The sequence below is a fragment of the Canis lupus genome, chromosome 6 (genome assembly GCF_011100685.1).
Source record: "Canis lupus familiaris isolate Mischka breed German Shepherd chromosome 6, alternate assembly UU_Cfam_GSD_1.0, whole genome shotgun sequence".
Classification (NCBI taxonomy): Eukaryota; Metazoa; Chordata; class Mammalia; order Carnivora; family Canidae; genus Canis; species Canis lupus.
The window spans coordinates 23724167-23743263 of NC_049227.1; the positions used below are offsets into that span (position 1 = coordinate 23724167).

General features: G+C 44.3%; 1 protein-coding gene across 8 annotated transcripts in view; it reads right to left on the reverse strand.

The window, feature by feature from the left end:
- VWA3A (von Willebrand factor A domain containing 3A) overlaps positions 1-19097 on the reverse strand; it is a 60091-nt gene that overhangs the window by 18591 nt on the left and 22403 nt on the right. For all 8 annotated transcript variants that reach the window (XR_005360830.1, XR_005360828.1, XR_005360829.1 and 5 more), the window contains exons 12-20: positions 17817-17942; positions 14819-14954; positions 14607-14710; positions 13431-13511; positions 12659-12753; positions 10846-10965; positions 4161-4235; positions 3863-4007; positions 3218-3413 (exon numbers count right to left, since the gene is read on the reverse strand). Coding sequence is in view for 4 of the 8 variants with exons in the window: in XM_038540086.1 (XP_038396014.1) it covers positions 3218-3413; positions 3863-4007; positions 4161-4235; positions 10846-10965; positions 12659-12753; positions 13431-13511; positions 14607-14710; positions 14819-14954; positions 17817-17942 (1078 nt within the window). In the remaining 4 variants the exon portion in view is untranslated. The remainder of the gene's footprint in view (positions 1-3217; positions 3414-3862; positions 4008-4160; positions 4236-10845; positions 10966-12658; positions 12754-13430; positions 13512-14606; positions 14711-14818; positions 14955-17816; positions 17943-19097) is intronic.

Below are 19097 nucleotides of genomic sequence, written 5' to 3' on the forward strand. Positions count from 1 at the left end.
CTGTAGAATGGGGATAATAGTAACCCACTTCATAGGGTTATTGTGAGGAATGAATAATAATATATGTAAAATACTTGGAACCATGTCTGGCAATATAATAACTGTTACAGAAGCATGTGCTATTATTAGTAATAATCACTAATAATAACAAATGTATATGTCCAGTACTTTTCACAGGATGTGGGAAACGGCCCCAGAGTTCCAGCCCCAGCTATGCCACTAACTATGTAACCATAGGTTACATGACTCTCAACCCTGAGAATCATTTCTTCATTTGTATATTGGAGAGGGTGGAATGTACTAGTGTGTCCTGAGCCTCAATCACTCCTGTATCCCTGTCATGATTTCCCCTTATCTTCATACCACCCAAACCATTGTCCCCTTAATATACATTTTATCAGGGGCACCTGGGTGGCTTAGTGGTTGAGCATCTGCCTTTGGTTCAGATCATGATCCCAGGATCCTGGGATGGAGTCCTGCATCAGGCGTCCTCCCTCTGCCTATGTCTCCGCCTCTCTTTCTGTGTCTCCCATGAATAAATAAATAAAATCTTAAAAATATATATATATATATATATATATATATTTTATCAATTTACTTTTATTTACTTAGAAGCATATATACATATTATTGACATATGTTAGTTTCATGTATACAACATAAAGATTGGATATTTGTGTGTATTATGAAATGATCACTATAATGCCCATCTAACATACTTAAAAGCATATTTTAAAAAATAAAACTTAAGGGTGCCTGGGTTGCTCAGTTAGCTAAGCATTGGACTCTTTTTTAAAAAAAAAAAAAGGTTTTATTTATTTACTTATGACAGACACACACAGAGAGAGGCAGACACAGACAGAGGGAGAAGTAGGCTCCATGAAGGGAGCCTGACATGGGACTCGATCCAGGGTCTCCAGGATCACACCTTGGGTTGAAGGTGGCGCTAAACCACTGGGCCACCAGGGCTGCCCAGCATCTGACTCTTGACCTCAGCTCAGGTTTTGATGTCAAGGTCATGAATTCAAGTCCTACATTGGGCTCCATGTTGGGCATAGAGCTTACTATAAACAAACAAACAAACAAACAAACAAACAAATAAATAAATAAAACATTTTTAAAAATAAATTAATTTTTAAAATAAATTAATTTTTAAAAGCAATTTTCCTTTTTTTAAGAAAAAAAACTTTTATTTATATTTAAGTCAGCTCTAGGGCCAATCTGGGGCTTGGACTCATGATTCTAAGATCAGTCAGTGGAGCTAGCTGGGCTCCCCAGAAAGTTAGCACTTTCTTTTTTTAAAGATTTATGTATTTCTTATTTTAGAGAGGGGGAGGGGCAGAAGGAGGGGGAGAATCTTAGGCAGGCTCCATGCTAGGAGCCTGACCTGGGACTCAATTTCATGACTCCAAGATCATGACCCGAGCTGAAGAATTGGTTGCTTAATCAGTTGAGCCACCCACATGCTCCAAAGTTAGCACTTTTTAATGAAATGTTAAAATAAGCAAATAACTACTTAGGGGAGGAAAAAAAACAATTTTTTTTTCTCTATTCTCTTAGATTTCTCCAGCTGGGAGGATTAAAGAATTAAACTGACAGGGGCACCTGGATGGCTCAGTAGTTGAGCCTCTGCCTTTGGCTCAGGGCGTGATCCCGGGGTCCTGGGATCAAGTCCCACATCAGGCTCCCTGCATGGAGCCTGCGTCTCCCTCTGCCTATGTCTCTGCCTCTCTGTGTGTCTCTCATGAATAAATAAATTAAAAAATCTTTTAAAAAAAGAAAGGATTTAAACTGACAACGACAGATTAACAACAACAAGGAAAAGTATTTTTAACATGTACAGCATGTACACAGAAAGGAGGAAGGCAGTAACTCAGAGCGCATGATTGGAACTCAGAGGCCTATGCTGGTGTCTTAACCAAGGACAGTTCATCTGTAAGGAAGTGACAAGGACAAGACAAAGGGAAGGGGATTAGGCTTGTAGGAGCTGCAGACTGTGGGAAGGCAAATATGGGGAGGTAACTGAGGGAAGAGAAGTGTCATTTTTGTAAGATTTGTTGTATCCAGTGCTTCTCTCCTCTTCCTGGCACAGGAGAGGGAGACACCTGAGATGGAAACGTATTCCTGCTTTTAGGCAAGTGGGGGTGGGAAGGGGCAGAGAACTCCTTCACTGTTTCTTAGTTATCTTCAGCTCAAAATAATCCATATGCCACAGCGGATATGTGGCAAACTTTGGGGTGGCATGTTCTGATCCCTAACTATCACAACAAGAGAAACTATTGCTCTGCATTCCACCTTCACCCGTCTTGCCACCTTCTTATTTTTTTTAAAAAAGATTTATTTATTTATTCATGATAGAGAGAAAGAGAGAGAGAGGCAGAGATACAGGAGGAGGGAGAAGCAGGCTCCATGCCGGGAGCCCGACGTGGGACTCGATCCCAGGACTCCAGGATCACGCCCTGGGCCAAAGGCAGGCGCTAAACTGCTGAGCCACCCAGGGATCCCCACCACCTTCTTATTGTGAACGTATCACCTTTTGGGAAACGCTAAATTCCTGAAGAGACCCTTCAGCCCCCTTCCAGCTGCGACATTCTGAAATATTTTTAAGTCAGGGCACCTGCCTGGCTCAGTCCATAGAGTGGGCCACCCTTGATCTCGGGGTTGTGAGCTGAATCCCTACATTGGGCATAGTGCTCACTTAAATAAATATTTTTAGTAGGTTTACTTTTTTCTTTTTTACTTAAAAAATCGCAGTAAAATATACTTTATATAAAGTGTGTACCATTTGAAACATGTTTTCTTTTTTTTCTAAGATTTATTTATTTGAGAGAGAGAGAGCAGGAGGGGCAGAGGAAGAGGGAGAGAGAATCTCAAGCAGGCTTTGTGCTGAGCATGGAGCCAATGTGGGGCTCTATCTCACAACCCTGAGATCAGGACCTGAGCTGAAACCAAGAGTCGGATGCTTAACTGACTGAGCCACCCAGACACCCACCACTTGAACCATGTTTGAAGTATCCAGTTCAGTGGCATTAAGTACATTCACAGCATTGTGGAGCCCTCACCACCATCCATCTCCAGAATAGGAATTCTGTATTTCCAAATGGGATTTTTCACATGCTCCTTTTCTGGAACACATCTATGGCACAGGGAACTATGTTGGTACTGAGACAACTTTCTAGAAGGAAGGAAGTGAAGGGGTCTGCCAACCCTCACACACCTGTGTCACCAAACCAGTGGAAGCGCCCAGCAGTAGCCTGGGTGACCTCCCGGTAGGCGGCGGCTGTGTCTGTGCGGCTGGCATAGCAGGCAGGGGGCATGATGTCCATCTGGGGCTCACCCACGTAGAAGAGACACACGTTCAAGTGGAGGTCGCAGCCCCCACAGGCCTCAGTCATGTAGGCGCTGAGCATGGGCTGTGGGGAAGAGAGGGCAGGAGGGCCTCACAGCTGACAGCTCCTGGAGTGGCTGCTCTCAGGTCAGCTGAACCAAACTCTCTTTCTTCAGAGCCTGCTGGGCACCTGGTCTACTACTTGGTGTGAGGATAGAAAGATAACTGAGCTTGGGCTCAGTTTCTCTGTCTTAATAGGGTATGGCCTGGGAATGGACCCGAGAGCCCACTCATGCCGAGTGTGGTCAGGGGACCAGAAGCATGGACATCTCCTGGGAGCTTGCTAGGAAGGCAGGCTCTCAGGTCCCAGGCCAGACCTTCAGTAACATGATCTGCATTTTAGCAACGCCCCAGGTAATTCTTCTGCCCATTATAGTCAAGTTTGGGAAGTCATACTGGAGAAACCAGTTGTTAGGCACCCACCGAGAGGAAGATGCAGGCTCATAAAGGATGCCCAGGACAAGGCCTACTCACCATGTCCTGGTCAGGGATGCCCCCTGTGAAGAGGTAGATGCCCTGTGACTGGTGTTTGTCTTTGTCCTTGAAGTCCACTTCCACAGCCTTCCGCAGGGCGCTGAGGACATTCCTGCTGCCCCGACACTGCAGAGTCAGGGCCCACCTGGGAGGGAAGGAGGCTCTCTCAGCTGAGGGAGACCAGCCACGAGGCTCTGGAGCAGGAGGGCAGGGATTCTGCTGGAGAGGGCAACAGAGCAAATGGCACCACAGAGGCTGCCCCCAGACCCAGCAGGTGCAGTCTCTGATGGTCACCTACCGCCAGGCGCTTTGTAGGTTTTCATGGCTCACGGCAACCATCTCGGACCTCCAGCTTTCAATTGTGCTTCCAAACCTTTGGAGGGAAGGAGAGCGGGTGTGTTATTAAACAGGAGATATATTCACTCTATACCCCGGGTCTTTGGGCCCTCCGGGCTTTTAGAGGGGTAATAGTCTGACTGTACCCAAAAATGTTAGGATGTCTCTGGCCAGGGCCAGTCATACGATTTCCTTGCCTGGGTGGCTCAGCGGTTGGGCACCTCCCTTCCGCCCAGGGCGTGATCCTGGGGTCCCAGAATCGAGTCCCACATCTGGCTCCCTGCATGGAGCCTGCTCCTCCCTCTGCCTGTGTCTCTGCCTCTCTCTCTCTCTCTCTCTCTGTGTCTCTCATGAATAAATAAATAAAAATAAAATATTGAAAAAAAAGGAGTGGGGAAAAATTTCCTGTGTGAGCAGAGCGGGGGCGTGGGAGGGAGGTTTCAGTCATAACTCAGAGCCAGGAGCAGCTCTGGCCAGACTTCTTTTCTGACTTCCCCACCCCTCAAAGGAGGGAGTCATTGTCCCATTTTAAATTCCCCTAGAACCAATTCGACCCCGCAAATGACCTTTTTCACTCAGTCTGTACTATAGTCTTTTTTAAAATATATAAATTTATTTTTTATTGGTGTTCAATTTGCCAACATATAGAATAACACCCAGTGCTCATCCCATCAAGTGCCCCCTCAGTGCCCATCACCCAGTCACCCCCACCCCCCACCCACCTCCCTTTCTACCACCCCTTGTTCGTTTCCCAGAGTTAGGAGTCTCTCATGTTCTGTCTCCCTTTCTGATATTTCCTACTCATTTTTTCTCCTTTCCCCTTTATTCCCTTTCACTATTTTTTATATTCCCCAAATGTGTACTATAGTCTTTTAAAGATTTTATTTATTTAGGTTTTTTTAAAAGATTTTATTTATTTATTTGAGAGAGTGAGAGCTTGAGCTGTGTGGGGAGGGGCAGAGGGAGAAGCAGACTCCCTGCTGAGCAGGGAGCCCGATGCAGGGGCTCGATCCCAGGACCCTGAGATCATGACCTGAGCTGAAGGCAGATACTTAACTGACTGAGCCACCCAGGCACCCCTATAGTTTTTTTTTTTTTTAAGATTTTATTTATTTATTCATGAGACACAGAGAGAGAGAGGCAGAGACACAGGCAGAGGGAGAAGCAGGCTCCATGCAGGGAGCCCAAGTGGGACTTGATCCTGGAGTCCAGGATCACACTCTGGGCTGAAGGCGGCGCTAAACCGCTGAGCCACTCGGGATGCCCCCATATGGTTTTTAATTTAAAAAAAAGCATCATCTCATTTTCCTATGAAACAGAATTTAAATCTTTGGGAAAAGGCTGATCCCCTTTATCAAGAAAAAGGTGTCCCTTCTCTGGATCAAGGTTAATTCCTTTACCTGGTCTTCTGAGACCCTGCCCACATATAGCTCCCTCCCCCACACATCCCCTACCTCACTCTATTTTCCTCTGCCCCACTGTCTCTGCACATGTTTGAGTCTGTCCATTCTTTTTTTTTTTTTTTAAGATTTTGTTTATTTATTTATTTTTATTTTTTATTTATTTTTTTTTTTTAGATTTTGTTTATTTATTCATTAGAGACACACACAGATAGAGACAGAGACAGAGAGAGAGAGAGAGAGAGAGAGAGAGAGAGGCAGAGACACAGGCAAAGGGAGAAGCAGGCTCCATGCAGGGAGCCGATGTAGGACTCGGTCCTGGGACTCCAGGATCACGCCCTGGGCCCAAAGCAGGCACTAAACTGCTGAGCCACCCAGGGATCCCTGAGTCTGTCCATTCTTAAAAAGAACTTCCTCTTTCTAACAGGGCCCACTCCATTAGCCACTTCTCCTTCCTGTGTATGGACCAGCTCCCTGGAAAATAATGTCTTAACCACTTCAGCTTCTCCTTATTCTGAAACTCACTGCAGTCAAGCTTCTGGTAGGTTCTCTGGCAAATATTAACAGTGACCTACTTCCCCCTTTCATGAAAATATCTATTGTAGTTGGATAATAAATCTTCTATTACTGTTTGATAAAAATTCTAACAATATCCAGAGAATGAAAATTCCTCCCATTTTATTCCCCAGAAAAAATTCTGTGAATTCTTTACTCTATGTTCCTTTGGATTAAAAAAATAAGAAGCAAAAGGGCACCTGGTTGGCTCAGTTGGGAGAGTATGGGACTCTTTTTTTTTTTCCCCTTAAGAGACAGAGAGAGGGGACATCTGGGTGCCTAAGATGGTTAAGTGTTTTCTTCAGCTCAGGTCATGATCTCCGGGTCCTGAAACTGAGACCCACATTAGGCTCCCTGCTCAGCAGGGAGTCTCTGCTTCTCTCTCTGCCTCTCACCTCCCTGCTCTGCTCATGCGCTCTCTCTCTCAAATGAATAAAAAAAAAAATATATATATATATATATATATATATATTTTTTTTTTTTTTTTTAAAGAGAGAGAGAGAGAGTGGAGGTGGGGGGCAGAAAGAGAGGGAGAGAATCTGAATCGACTCTGCATGAAGCATGGAGCCCGACACAGGGCTCAGTCTCCCGACACTGAGATCATGACTGGAGCTGAAATCAAGAGTTAGATACTTAACAGACTGAGCCACCCAGGCACCCCAGAGCATGTGACTCTTGATGTCAGGGTTGTGAATTGGAGCTCCACATTGGGTGTAATGATTACTTAAAAAGAAATAAAATCTTTCAAAAATAATAAATAAACAAAAATAAAAAAACATAAAACTTGTCAAATCACTAAGTTGTATACAACTGAAACTAATGTAACATCATGTCAACTATATTTAAAAAAGCATAAGTAGAAATAGAATATTATAGTTCATATTCTTTGTAACTTGCTTGTTTCCTTTCATTGGGATTTACTGAGGACATTTTTCTTTTCTTTCTTTCTTTTTTTTAATCTGGAATAGTCACAATTTTTTTTTTTTTTTAATGATAGACATAGAATGAGAGAGAGAGAGAGGCTGAGACACAGGAGGAGGGAGAAGCAGGCTCCATGCAAGGAGCCCGACGCAAGACCTGATCCTGGGATTCCAGGATCGTGCCCTGGGCCAAAGGCAGGCGCTAAACCACCGAGCCACCCAGGGATCCCTGAAGACATTTTTCTAAATGCAAACATGTAAATCTCCCTCGTTCTTTTGAATAGTTGCACTGTCAGGATTGTTTTACCCATTTTGCCAATGATCATGCAGTTTGTTCCCGGGTTTATCTACTATTAGAACTCCTGCCTGGTTATCTATGCAGACTGATCTTTGTATTTCCTTCAGGTAATATATAAAAGTTTAATTGAAGGAATGAAAAATATACACTTAAAAATTTAATACAAGGGCTATACCAAATTACACTTCTACAGACAGTTTTCAAGAGTGCCCTTTCCATCACATCATCACCAGCACTGGGCATTATTATTATTATTATTATTATTTTTTTTAAATTTTATTTATTTATGATAGGCACACAGTGAGAGAGAGAGGCAGAGACACAGGCAGAGGGAGAAGCAGGCTTCATGCACCAGGAGCCTGACGTGGGATTCGATCCTGGGTCTCCAGGATCGCGCCCTGGGCCAAAGGCAGGCGCTAAACCGCTGCGCCACCCAGGGATCCCAGTTATTTTGAATCTTTTAAATATTTGGTTGCCAAACTGAATTGCAAAAAAAAATTATATCTCATTGTTTTGTTGTCAGTGAGCTCTACTGCCAAATTTAGTGGATTCCTTTATTCTTCCCATTCCTGCTTGCTTCTGCAGGATCAAACTCTTTCTTTCTGAGATGTGTCTTCTCAATATCATCCTCTCCTCATTTTCCTCCTACCTCTCTGGCTGCTCCTCTCCTGTGTGCCTCTGCCCGCCCTCCAAACATTAATGCCTCACCAGTTGTGTCTTTGGTTGTCTTCTCTACCCTTCATGTCTTCACAGGTGCCTTCATGCACTTCTGTGTTTTCTCTTTTTTTTTTACTTCCGTGTTTTCAACCATGTAACCAGAACTCTGATGGTTCGCAAACCTGTATTTCCTGGCTAGAACTCCTCACTGGAGTCCCTACGAGGACATCTCCACTTGACAATCTCCAATTCTACATGATTAAAACTATCTTCTACTTCCAAGATCTGCTCCATCTGGGACATCTTCTTTTCACCATTCTCATATCCTATAGCCAAATAATAACTCATTTTGTAGATTCTAACTCTATAGCCTCTCACATGCATCCCTTCTTTCATCCCCATGGCCATAGCTCAAGCCTACTTCACGCTAGTACAGACCACTGTAGCCATCCAGATGGCTTCCATCCCTCCAGCATCACATCACTTCAAAACATCCTTCACACTGTGACTAGAGCATTCAATATCTGATCATCTTTTTACCTTGCTTAAAATCCTCTAATGCCTATATGTCCTATAGTATAAAAGCTCCTGAGCATATCATATATATATGTATATATATATATATACCCTCCATCATCTGTTTAATTTTCTCATGCACAATTTCTCTTTCTCTCCCTATAACCTATTGAACTCCCTGATTCTCCCAAAATTCCATAGTCTGTGACCCCACAGTCTATGTCTCATAATTACAACACCTCTAATTTTCCTGTTGCTTCCTTTACTGAAAATGTCTTTCCTCCCTGCTGCCCTCATCATTTCCATGTTCTGGGCAAACACCTACTCATTTAGCAAGACTCAGCAAAAGGATCACCTCCTCTGTGAAGATTTTCTTTTCTTTTTAGTTTTATTTACTTATTTTTTAAGAGATTTTTAAAAAGATTTATTTATTCATGATACACACACACACACACACACACACACACACACACACAGAGGCAGAGTCACAGGCAGAGGGAGAAGCAGGCTCCATGCCAGGAGCCCGTTGTGGGACTCAATCCCGAGACTCCAGGATCACGCCCCGGGCCAAAGGCAGGCACCAAACCACGGAGCCACCCAGGGATTCCCTATTTACTTATTTGAAACTGAGAGAAAGCATGAGTGCAGGGAGAGGGACCAAGGGTGAGAGACAGAGGGATAGAGAGGGAGAATCTTAAGTAGGCTCCATATCCAGTTTGGAACACGATGTGGGTCTTGATGTCACAACCCTGTGATTATAGCTTGACCTGAAACCAAGAGTTGGACATTTAACCAACTGAGCACTCAGGTGACCCTGTGAAGATTTCCTGATCTCCTGTGTTCAGGTAGGATGGTCTGATCCTGCCTTCTACCTCTTTCTGCAGAAATCAGTTAATCACACTTATTTCTTAACATGCCTGTCTCCCTCTAGTAGATCCCAATTTCCCTGAGGACAGGTATTATATGTATTCACTTCCATATTCCCCAATGCTTAGCGCAGCAATTTGTACATGGCAGGCTTTCAATAAAAGTCTGTTGAATGAATTAATGGTTGGATAAATTAATGAAAGCATTGCCTAAAGTATTTCTCTAGCCATTTCTTTTTTTGGTAGAATGTATTAGAAAAAGATGAGGCTCTGGTACAGAATAATATATAATATGAATGCTGACTTAATAGGTTTAGAATATTCCCTATTTGATATGAAGTGGTATAAAAATGTATAGTCTGGGGCACATGGTGACACAGTTGGTTGAGTGTCTGACTCTTGGGTTTGGCTCAGGTCATGATCTTGGGGTCATGAGCTCAAGCCCCATGTCTGGCTCTGTGCTCAGCAGGGAGTCTGCTTGAGATTCTCTCTCCCTCTCCCTCTGCCTCTGTCCCTCCTATTTGTACTCACTCTCTAAAATAAATAGATCAATCTTTAAAAAAAATTGTCCAAGTGGGTTCCTTTTCTCTCTTAATTAGTGGAAAAGTTATGCAATTATAATAAATATATAAAACTATATATATTTAAATTAAATGTAACTATATGGATTACATATAGTACATAATTTAAATATATGGTATATAGTTATGTATAATTTAAATATATATAGTTATATATAATTTTTAAAAGATTTTATTTTTCAGTAATCTCTACATCTAAGGTGGGGCTCAAACTCACAACCCTGAGACCCAGAGTTTCATGTTCTACTGACTGAGCCATCCAGGTGCCCCAGTTATACATGATTTTAAAAATATATATTCTATACACAATATTTATGTTTTATACCTATGTATCAAATTATTTATCTGTTAAATATAGAATTTAAATACACATAATTTATATAAATTATATAGTTACACATAATTCGAATATATATAGTTATATATATAAATCTATATAATTAACATTTGGAATTAGAGTCTTCAATGTTCTTGACATAGTGTGGCTTGCTAGACCTGAATTGGGACCTCACACTGGGGCATGCCTGGGGGCCCTTCTTTCTCTCTTTTGCTGTTTATCAGCTTGGAATCCAAATGGGGCAATGGGCTAAGTTACTTTATCTTGGTTGATCAAGCACTGTGTTTTGGGGCCACTTATCACCTTCGCCCTAGTGGGACTGTCTTGCCACCATTTAATTATTCAATACCCCAAACAAGATGATTCAAACCAGATAAACTGATGGTCAGCGTAGCATGCTAGGTGCTGGTGACATGTCATCTAGCCACCTGCCAGGAATGTTAGCCCAGTGGCAGCACTGAGCACACGCGACCCCTGGCCCCAGCATCCCCCGCCTCAGGGGGAACTAGAAACTTACGCGATGATGTTGAAGCAGTCCTTGTTGGACAACTGTTCTTCCAGCAGAAGCCGCAGGGAGTGCTGGATATGAATAATGTACATGGAATTGGTCACAGAGATATCCAGCAGTATAACCACTCTAAAAAGAAACACAAGCTTTAAGAAGAGAACCGAATCACTCAGATAATGTTTATTTTGTTCCATTTTACTATTTAAAGCTTTTTCCAGAGGAATTTTGCATGCCAAATTCACAGCTGGCCAAAATCTTTCTCCAGGGAGTGAGGTCAGTGGGAGTGGGTTTACAATAGTAGACTAAGGGGGTCTTGGAAGCTTCTCTCCCAGGGGCTTCTAACATGGAGTAAAGCCGATGGTAGAGATGGTTTACAGGGCAGGGGGGCTGCCTAGAATGATTTTCACACATTTTCCTTGTTTTAAAGCATTGGCATTCGATATTATTATAGGTTGGGGTCTCTGTAGGGGCAACAGAAACAAGTAAGCAAATGAGATGGGGACTTAGGTGTATTGGGGCTTCTAGGGAAATAAGTGTATCTTTTTGTTTCTTCTCTCTGTCCATTTGGCCTTCTTTCACTACTTCAAATCAATTCCTAACTCCACCCTCCACTCTCATTTTGAGATAGCAATTACGGGGTTCCATTTCTTTATTTTTATTTTTTTAGTGAATGTGCTGCCAAAGCGAGAACAAGATGGCAATTACAGATGCAAAAGAAAATCCACTGGATTTAGCGTCAGAAGATCTTGGTTCAGGTCCCACTTCCTGTGTGACTTAGGCAAGTCACAAAACCTCTCTGATCCTTGCTGTATTTAACTATGAACTATTTATAACAAGATTCCTTCCAGAGTTGCTTTGAGAATTAAATGATAGAATAGTATGGTACTTTGTAAGTGGTAATGCATCCAATAAGGTATGGGATGGTAATGATGCTATAAACACTGCCAGTTTTTTCTCCCTGTTCAGCATCCGTCACCTCCCCCCACAGCAGCATCCTGATTTTCCTTTGGAAAACTCCTCTGCTTCTATCAAATGAGTGGGACAGACCCACCCTAAGCTTGAAGGGTGGGCATTTGACATTAGGCAATTAGAACATCCTACCTCCCAGGCCACAGTGAATAGCTCCTGGACAGGCCCTGCCTCAAGCCCCAGGAATGCTAAATTGATAAAGTAAGTGGGGAGCTGCAGGTGGCTATTCCTGGAAGGGAAAGCCTGCCTGACAACAAAGCCAACAGGGAAGGAAGTAGAGCTGAGAGATGGAGATAGATTCTTGACATCCAGGCTCCCCTGGATGGAGCCATGCTTGAAGACAGCTATCAGATCTATTTTAGAATTTTCAGTTACCTTCAACCAGACCTCCTTGTTTTGTTTAAGCCAATTGGCATTTATTTTGTGTTGCTTTTTAACTGAAAGAATCCTGAGTAACACAATGATGATAGTATTGATAGTGATGCTGGTAGTGGCAACTTTTTTCTGCAGGGGTTCTACTGAGTGATCATTGATCCTGAATCTAAGGGATAGTTTCTTTTTTTTTTTTTTTATTATAGTCACACACACACACACAGAGAGAGAGAGAGAGAGAAGGCAGAGACACAGGCAGAGGGAGAAGCAGGCTCCATGCACCGGAAGCCCGACGTGGGATTCGATCCCGGGTCTCCAGGATTGCACCCTGGGCCAAAAGCAGGCGCCAACCCACTGTGCCACCCAGGGATCCCTAAGGGATAGTTTCTGATGCTACCAACAGGGAATCATGAGTTGGGTAGGTGCTTAGGTCACAAAGGGGGTCTCAAAAAGGACAACAATACTACTTGAGGGAAGGTACCTTTTTTCACAGACGGTGCCCCAGATTCTTCGGCTGGCCAAAGAGAGCCACTCAATCCGTCTCTCATACATCCGCATAGCTCTGCTGAGCTGTTTCTGCAAATCCATGGGCCACACAGAGTGAGAGACTGACCAAAGGATGTCCAGTTAAAGGGTCTGTAGGGGGAGGTTGGCTTCTGGGGATGGGGACATGGGTATCCAGGCAGTATAAACATTCCACTGATCCTGGATGAGTCTGCCACAAGACCAGGAAGAGAAGAGTCCACATATTTCATTGTCTGGAATAGGAGAGGGAGTAGATCTTGCCCCAATAGGTTAGAAACTTGTCTGTTTGACAGGTCCCTGCCTGAAGAGCAGATAGAGGAAGCTCCAGAGGTACCTAGAGGCAGAGCACAGTCTATTTATAAGAGGGAGTTCAGTCAATGGCTTGGTCTCCACATTCCACGGCACCTTCCTCCTGTCCCCTCTTCCCAAACCCCATATTCTTTTCTTTTTTAAAGGATTTTATTTATTTATTTGTGGGGGTGGGGAGAGAGAGAGAGAGAGAGAGAGAGAGAGAGAGAGAGAGAGAGAATGAGCAGGGGGGAAAGGCAGAGGGAGAGGGATAAGCAGACTCCCAGTTGAGCAGGAAGCCCAAATGGGGGCTCAATTCCAGGACCCTAAGATCATGACCTGAGCTGAAGGCAGACACTTAACCAATTGAGCCACCCAGGTGCCCCCTCACTCCTCCCCTGCCAGACCCCATATTCTGACCAATTGGACCCATTACTAACCTGGTACTCATAGAGGAAGGGCGGGTCCACGTGAACATTCTTCACTGTCCCGTCATGCCATTCAAACTGTACCATTGCCTTCTGCACACAGATGTGGCCAGGATGGGCAGCAGGTGAACAGAGCACATGCGGGAAATGATTATAAGTTTAATTTGGGCACCAGGTTTCTCCCAATCAGATGTGTGAGAGGGAAACAGGTTTGAGGACATCTGGGGCTGGATTATGCCTCCCTGGTTCAGCAGCAGAAGGTTCAGGACAGTGATCCCTGAGTGCACCACACCTGACAGCAAGCCAGGCTGCCTTCTGGGGGTGGGGGTGGGTGGGGGAGTCTTCTAAACATCAGAGTCTTAATACAAGACATGGTTGGAGGGTTTGAGGTAGCAGCGTTGGAGACCTTAAAACACACTGGCCAGGGGTTCTTAGGGTTGGGAACCCAGACAGGTCTCCATGGACACTTTGAAAATCTAATTTTTCATCCTTCGCCAAGTTGTCACATCCACCCACCTACTCACTCATCAATCTGCTGCTACAATTCTCTATCCCTCTTCTCTTTAGTTCTTCCATATTTCCATTGACCTTCTTCTTCTTCACCTATTATACCTTCCTTCTATTTATCTACCCTTCCATCCTCTTCTATTCATACTTATATATGTTCATGTTTCCATCCTTCCTTCCACCAGGCAGCTGTCCAGGGAATATGCACCAGCTGCTTGCTTGTGTTAGATATTGGGGATATGAGATTGGGGAAGGGCGGTTTGTTCTTTTAAAGGCTCCTACTCTGGCAGGGGTGTAGGCATGCACCAGGGGCACATGCTAACACATTACAGGAGGAGCTAGAGCAGAAGTGTCTGCCAGGTACAGTGAGGACATGATGAGAGCATGTGTGTTCTACATGCCTGCCAGACAATCCTCGCAGAGGAGGTGACCGCAGAACGACGTGCTCACTCTCGCCCCATCTCCCAGAGCTCATTTTCAAATCTTTGCAAAACAGCAGTTGGGGTATATCTGTTGAGAGTTTTAGAGTCCTGGGTGGAAAGCCTGCATCCCACCCCAGGACCCCAGACCCCTGCTCCTTGTGCTCTGACTTATGACTCTTATTTCCTGAACATTTAAGAAGGGAACTGCCACAGAGGAGCCCCCTGCAGAGGAATGGAGAGAACTCTGAGTTGGAGTTACCTCATGGATAGTGGAAGATACTGTTTTCTGGAGAATAGGCACAAATTCCTCCACAGAAGAGAATGCATTGGGTGCCAGAACCTGATAAAGGCTTAGCTTCCTGGCTGTAAATAAAGGGTGGGGCTTGAGATGCAACTCTGGAAGCCCCAGAGGGCTCGTGCCTTTTCATCAGTCACCTGAATCCTGGGGTCTGCCCTCTTTTGGGGACTTACCTTTTAGGCCATTGATCTTTAGCCATTCTGCAGAAGTCTTGTCCAAGTTTGGGAACTCAATTGTGAGGGGACCCTCATGCTTTGGGGGTTTAGGCAAGAGACCTGTGAGTGGCCCTTTTGCAATCTCTGTGGAAATCTAAATTAAATTTAAAAGCCCTCATTACAAAATCATATTTTAGAACCAATGAGTCCTTAGTCTCCCCGTCCCACCCAGTTCCACTAAGTGGAGCATCTGAAAACATTACCTGATAAATTAAAGGCAGTTCTATTTTCTCCTCCAACCAGCCCCATCCCCTTCTCTGGAGATGGCTGGAATTTCCAGGGAAAGAAGTAGATGTCCCCAGCAACTTGCTTCCTCTTTGATTTGTCTGTCTTCCTGGCCCCTTCCCCAACCCTTACCATCAAGATCGACACGGTAGGCTCCAAGATGGCAGGTGGCCCCTCCATGAGCTCCTAATGCAAGGCTTAGAAGAAGTAAAAAGTAACTCCTACACCAGATCATTTCAGGAGCCCTGGTCTAGCCTGGCCTCCCCTTGCACACATTTATAGACTGAAAGCCTGATGTTCTGAGATGTTAAGTCATAACTCCTGTATAAATAAGACACAGAACAGGAATTCCCAAACTTTAGACATCTGAGTACTGCCTTCAAGAATTATGCTGTATCTGAGTACCACTGTGCTATTATTTAGAATTTTTTTTTTAAAAATTCACTTTTTTATTTTTAAAGATTTATTCATGTGATAGAGAGCAGAGAAGCAGAGGGAGAGGGACAAGTGGACTCCATGCTGAGCATGGAGCTCAACTCGGGGCCTGATCCCATGACCCTGAGATCTGACCTGAACCCCAAATCAAGAGCCAGATGCTCAATTGACTGAGTTACCCAAGTGCCCTTAAAGATTTTACTTTTAAGTAATCTCTACATTACAAAACCCTGAGATCAGGAGTTGCATGCTCCACTGACTGAGCCAGCCAGGCACCCCTAGAATTTTTTAAAAATAAATCAAATATGAGGGTGTCTGTCTGGCTCAGTTGGTGGAGCATGTGACTCTTGAACTGGGAGTTGTGAGTGCAAGGCCCATGCTGGGTGTAGAGATTACTTAAACAAATAAAATCCTTAGGGGCACCTGGGTGGCTCAGTCAGTTAAGCATTCAAATCTTGATTTTGGCTCAGGTCATCTTGGGGTTGTGAGATTGAGCCCCACATGAGCTCTGTGCTGGGTATAAAGCCTGCTTAAGATTCTCTCCTTTTCCTTCTGCTCCTGTCCCCAACACTCTCTCTTTCAATATGTAAATAAATCTTTAAAAATAAATAAATAAATAAAATCTTAAAAAAAGAAAACAAACCCAATATGTACCGTTAAAACTTTTTGTTAATTTGATTTAATTTTAAAAATTGACTCCCTTTATTGTACTTAAATAATTTTAGAAAGAAGATGTACTGGGGCACCTGGGTGGCTCAATGGTTGAGCGTCTGCCTTTGGCTCAGGTCACGATCCTGGGTTCTTGGGATCGTGTCCCACATCAGGCTCTCCACAGGGAGCCTGCTTCTCCCTCTGCCTATGTCTCTGCCCCTCTCTCTCTCATGAATAAATACATAAAATGTTTAAAACCCCCCACCACAAAAATAGGTGTATTACTACTGTAACGAGCTAGTTTTAAATGCACATTTAAAAAAAACTAATCCACTTGTAATTATCTTGTAATTATCTTGCAAACTGTGGGTAATACGTGCGTTGCACTGTAGGAAACTCCTGGTTCAGGTTTTGCCATCAGGCAGACCTGGGTTCAGCTCAAACTTGTTCTATCTCTGGGATCTGAGGCAAATTAGTTAGCCTTTGGACTTCAGTTTTCTCACCAGTAAAATGGGGGTAATACTATATCTACAGCAGACTGTTGTGCTGAAATAAGACATTTAAAGAATTAAGTATTGTGCCTATCTTAGAATGAGCACTCAGTAAATGAGAACTATTCTAATTATAATACTAAGAGTTGGGGTGCATGGGTGGCTCAGTTGCTTGGGCGTCTGCCTTCAGCTCCAGTGATGATCTCAGGGCCCTGGGATCAAGCCCTACATTGGGCTCCCTGCTCAGCAGGGGGTTTGCTTCTCCCTCTCCCTCTGCCTGCGCTCTGTGCTCTGCCTCCTTGTGCTCTCTTTCTGTTAAATAAATAAAATCTTTTAAAAAATTACAGTTTTTGTGATTTATAGATACTCAGTAGAAGAGCTGGGACTGAAATGTAACATTCCAGTTTCTAGGCGCTGTGCTCTCCCACCCCATCCAGCCAGACCAAGACATCTTGTCTGTCCCATCTGCACCCTCATTTGGTGGAGCTATAAATCCATTCTCAGTGCCTCCTGTCCGCAGTTACGTTTTCTGTGTGGACTAAACAGCTCACAGCTTTTATGGTGCCACTTCCATGAGCTGGCCGAGCTATTTTGCTGTCGTTATATTAATCAAGTCACCGGCAGGGACACTTGACCTGAATGGCAAAGACCATCTTCAAGACAGCTCACTCTGTGTGGTGAGGTTTCCATCCTCCAAACTGGGGGTTAGGGCAGGGACAGTGGGAGGTGGGTGGGGTTGGCCGGAGCCTGCTGGCCTTTCTCTGAAATACGTTTTTCAGATAGAAAATCCATGAGGGGGACGCCTGGGTGGCTCAGTGGTAGAGCATCTGCCTTCAGCTCAGGTAGTGATCCCAGGGTCCTCCACTGAGTCCTGCATTGGGCTCCATAGGGAGGCTGCTTCTCCCTCTGCCTACATCTCTGCCTCTCCCTCTGTGTCTCTTAGGAATAAATAAATAAAATCTTTAAAAAATACATCAGGATCCTTCTAGCACAGGGGAGGGCCCACCCAGAGCTGCGGGGTACAGTGAAGGGCAGGGCTTTGCCTTGTTTCTCTGTGAGCACACGGGGGTCTTGGCAACCATATTTTCAGAGAAACAGGTGGGAAAGGAAGATGGGAGTGAGCCAGCTCCAGAATCTTTGCCTACACCACCTACCTCCTTCATCATGCCGGTTAGCTCCTCACAGGGGGTCTTTTGGCACAAGGCTTGGATGTGGCCCAGGAGGCTCTGGGCTTTCTGGATTTCTGCCAGCAGCTGATCCATGTCCCAGCTGGTGTAGACCTGGGGGTAATAGGAGCAATCAGCCATTAGAGGTCACTTGGATACTAGCTGTGGCCAACACAGGAAAGGGCAAGCAGTCATATCACTTCCTAAAGCTGAGTGGTGGGTTGGTTAAACCAGACATTATAAACTAGCATCCATGTGCCAGATAGAGCCTGGGAACATGTTGTGTTCCATTTCTACAGTATTGGCCTGCAGTGTTTTTAAATAACTGAAGAAAATCCTCACCTTAAAGATATGAAGAAACATTTTACACTCACTAGACTGGCTATAGCCATAATTTAAAAAGGACTATACCAAGGGTTGGTGAGGATGCGGAGACCTGGAACACTTGTGCACTACTGGTGGGAAACAGATTGGCGGTTTTACCACCAAAGAATTAGACACAGAATTACCACCTAACCCAGCAGTTCCACTTGTAGGTATATACCCAAAATAATTGAGAAAGGGGACTCAGGTACTTGTGCATCAATATTCATAGCAGTTCACAATGGCCAAAGGCTGGAGACAGCCCAGGTGTCCATCAGCTGATGAATGGACAAACAAAAGATCTAGACAATGGATCAACTGTAAAAAAAGAATGAAGCTCAGAGACAGGCTTACAACATAGATGAACTTTGAAAACATTATGCTAATGGAAGGAAGACCGATACAAAAGGTGCATGATTCCATTTATAGGAAATATTCAAATAGGTGAATCCAGAGAGACAGATCAGTGGTTTCAGTGTGGGGGAGGGGAAATGGGGAGTAACTGTTTAATGGGCACAGATTCTTCTTTTAGGGGGATGAAAATGTTTTGGAATTAGATAAAGGTGGTGGTTGCATAACCTTGTGAATGTACTAAGTGCTGCTAATGGTTCACTTTAAAGCTGGCGGCGCCTGGGTGGCTCAGTCATTGGGAGTCTGGCTAGGGTCATAATCACGGGGTTCTTAGATAAAGCCCCACATCTGACTTCCCGCTCAGTGAGGAGTCTGCTTCTCCCTCTTCCTCATCCCCCTGACTCCCACTCGCTCCCTGTCAAATAAATAAAATCTCAAAAAAGATAAAGTGATTAGGGACACCTGGGTGGCTCAGTGGTTGAGCATCTGCCTTTGGCTCAAGGTGTGATCCAGGGATCTGGGATCAAGTCCCCACGTTGGCTCCCCACAGGGAGT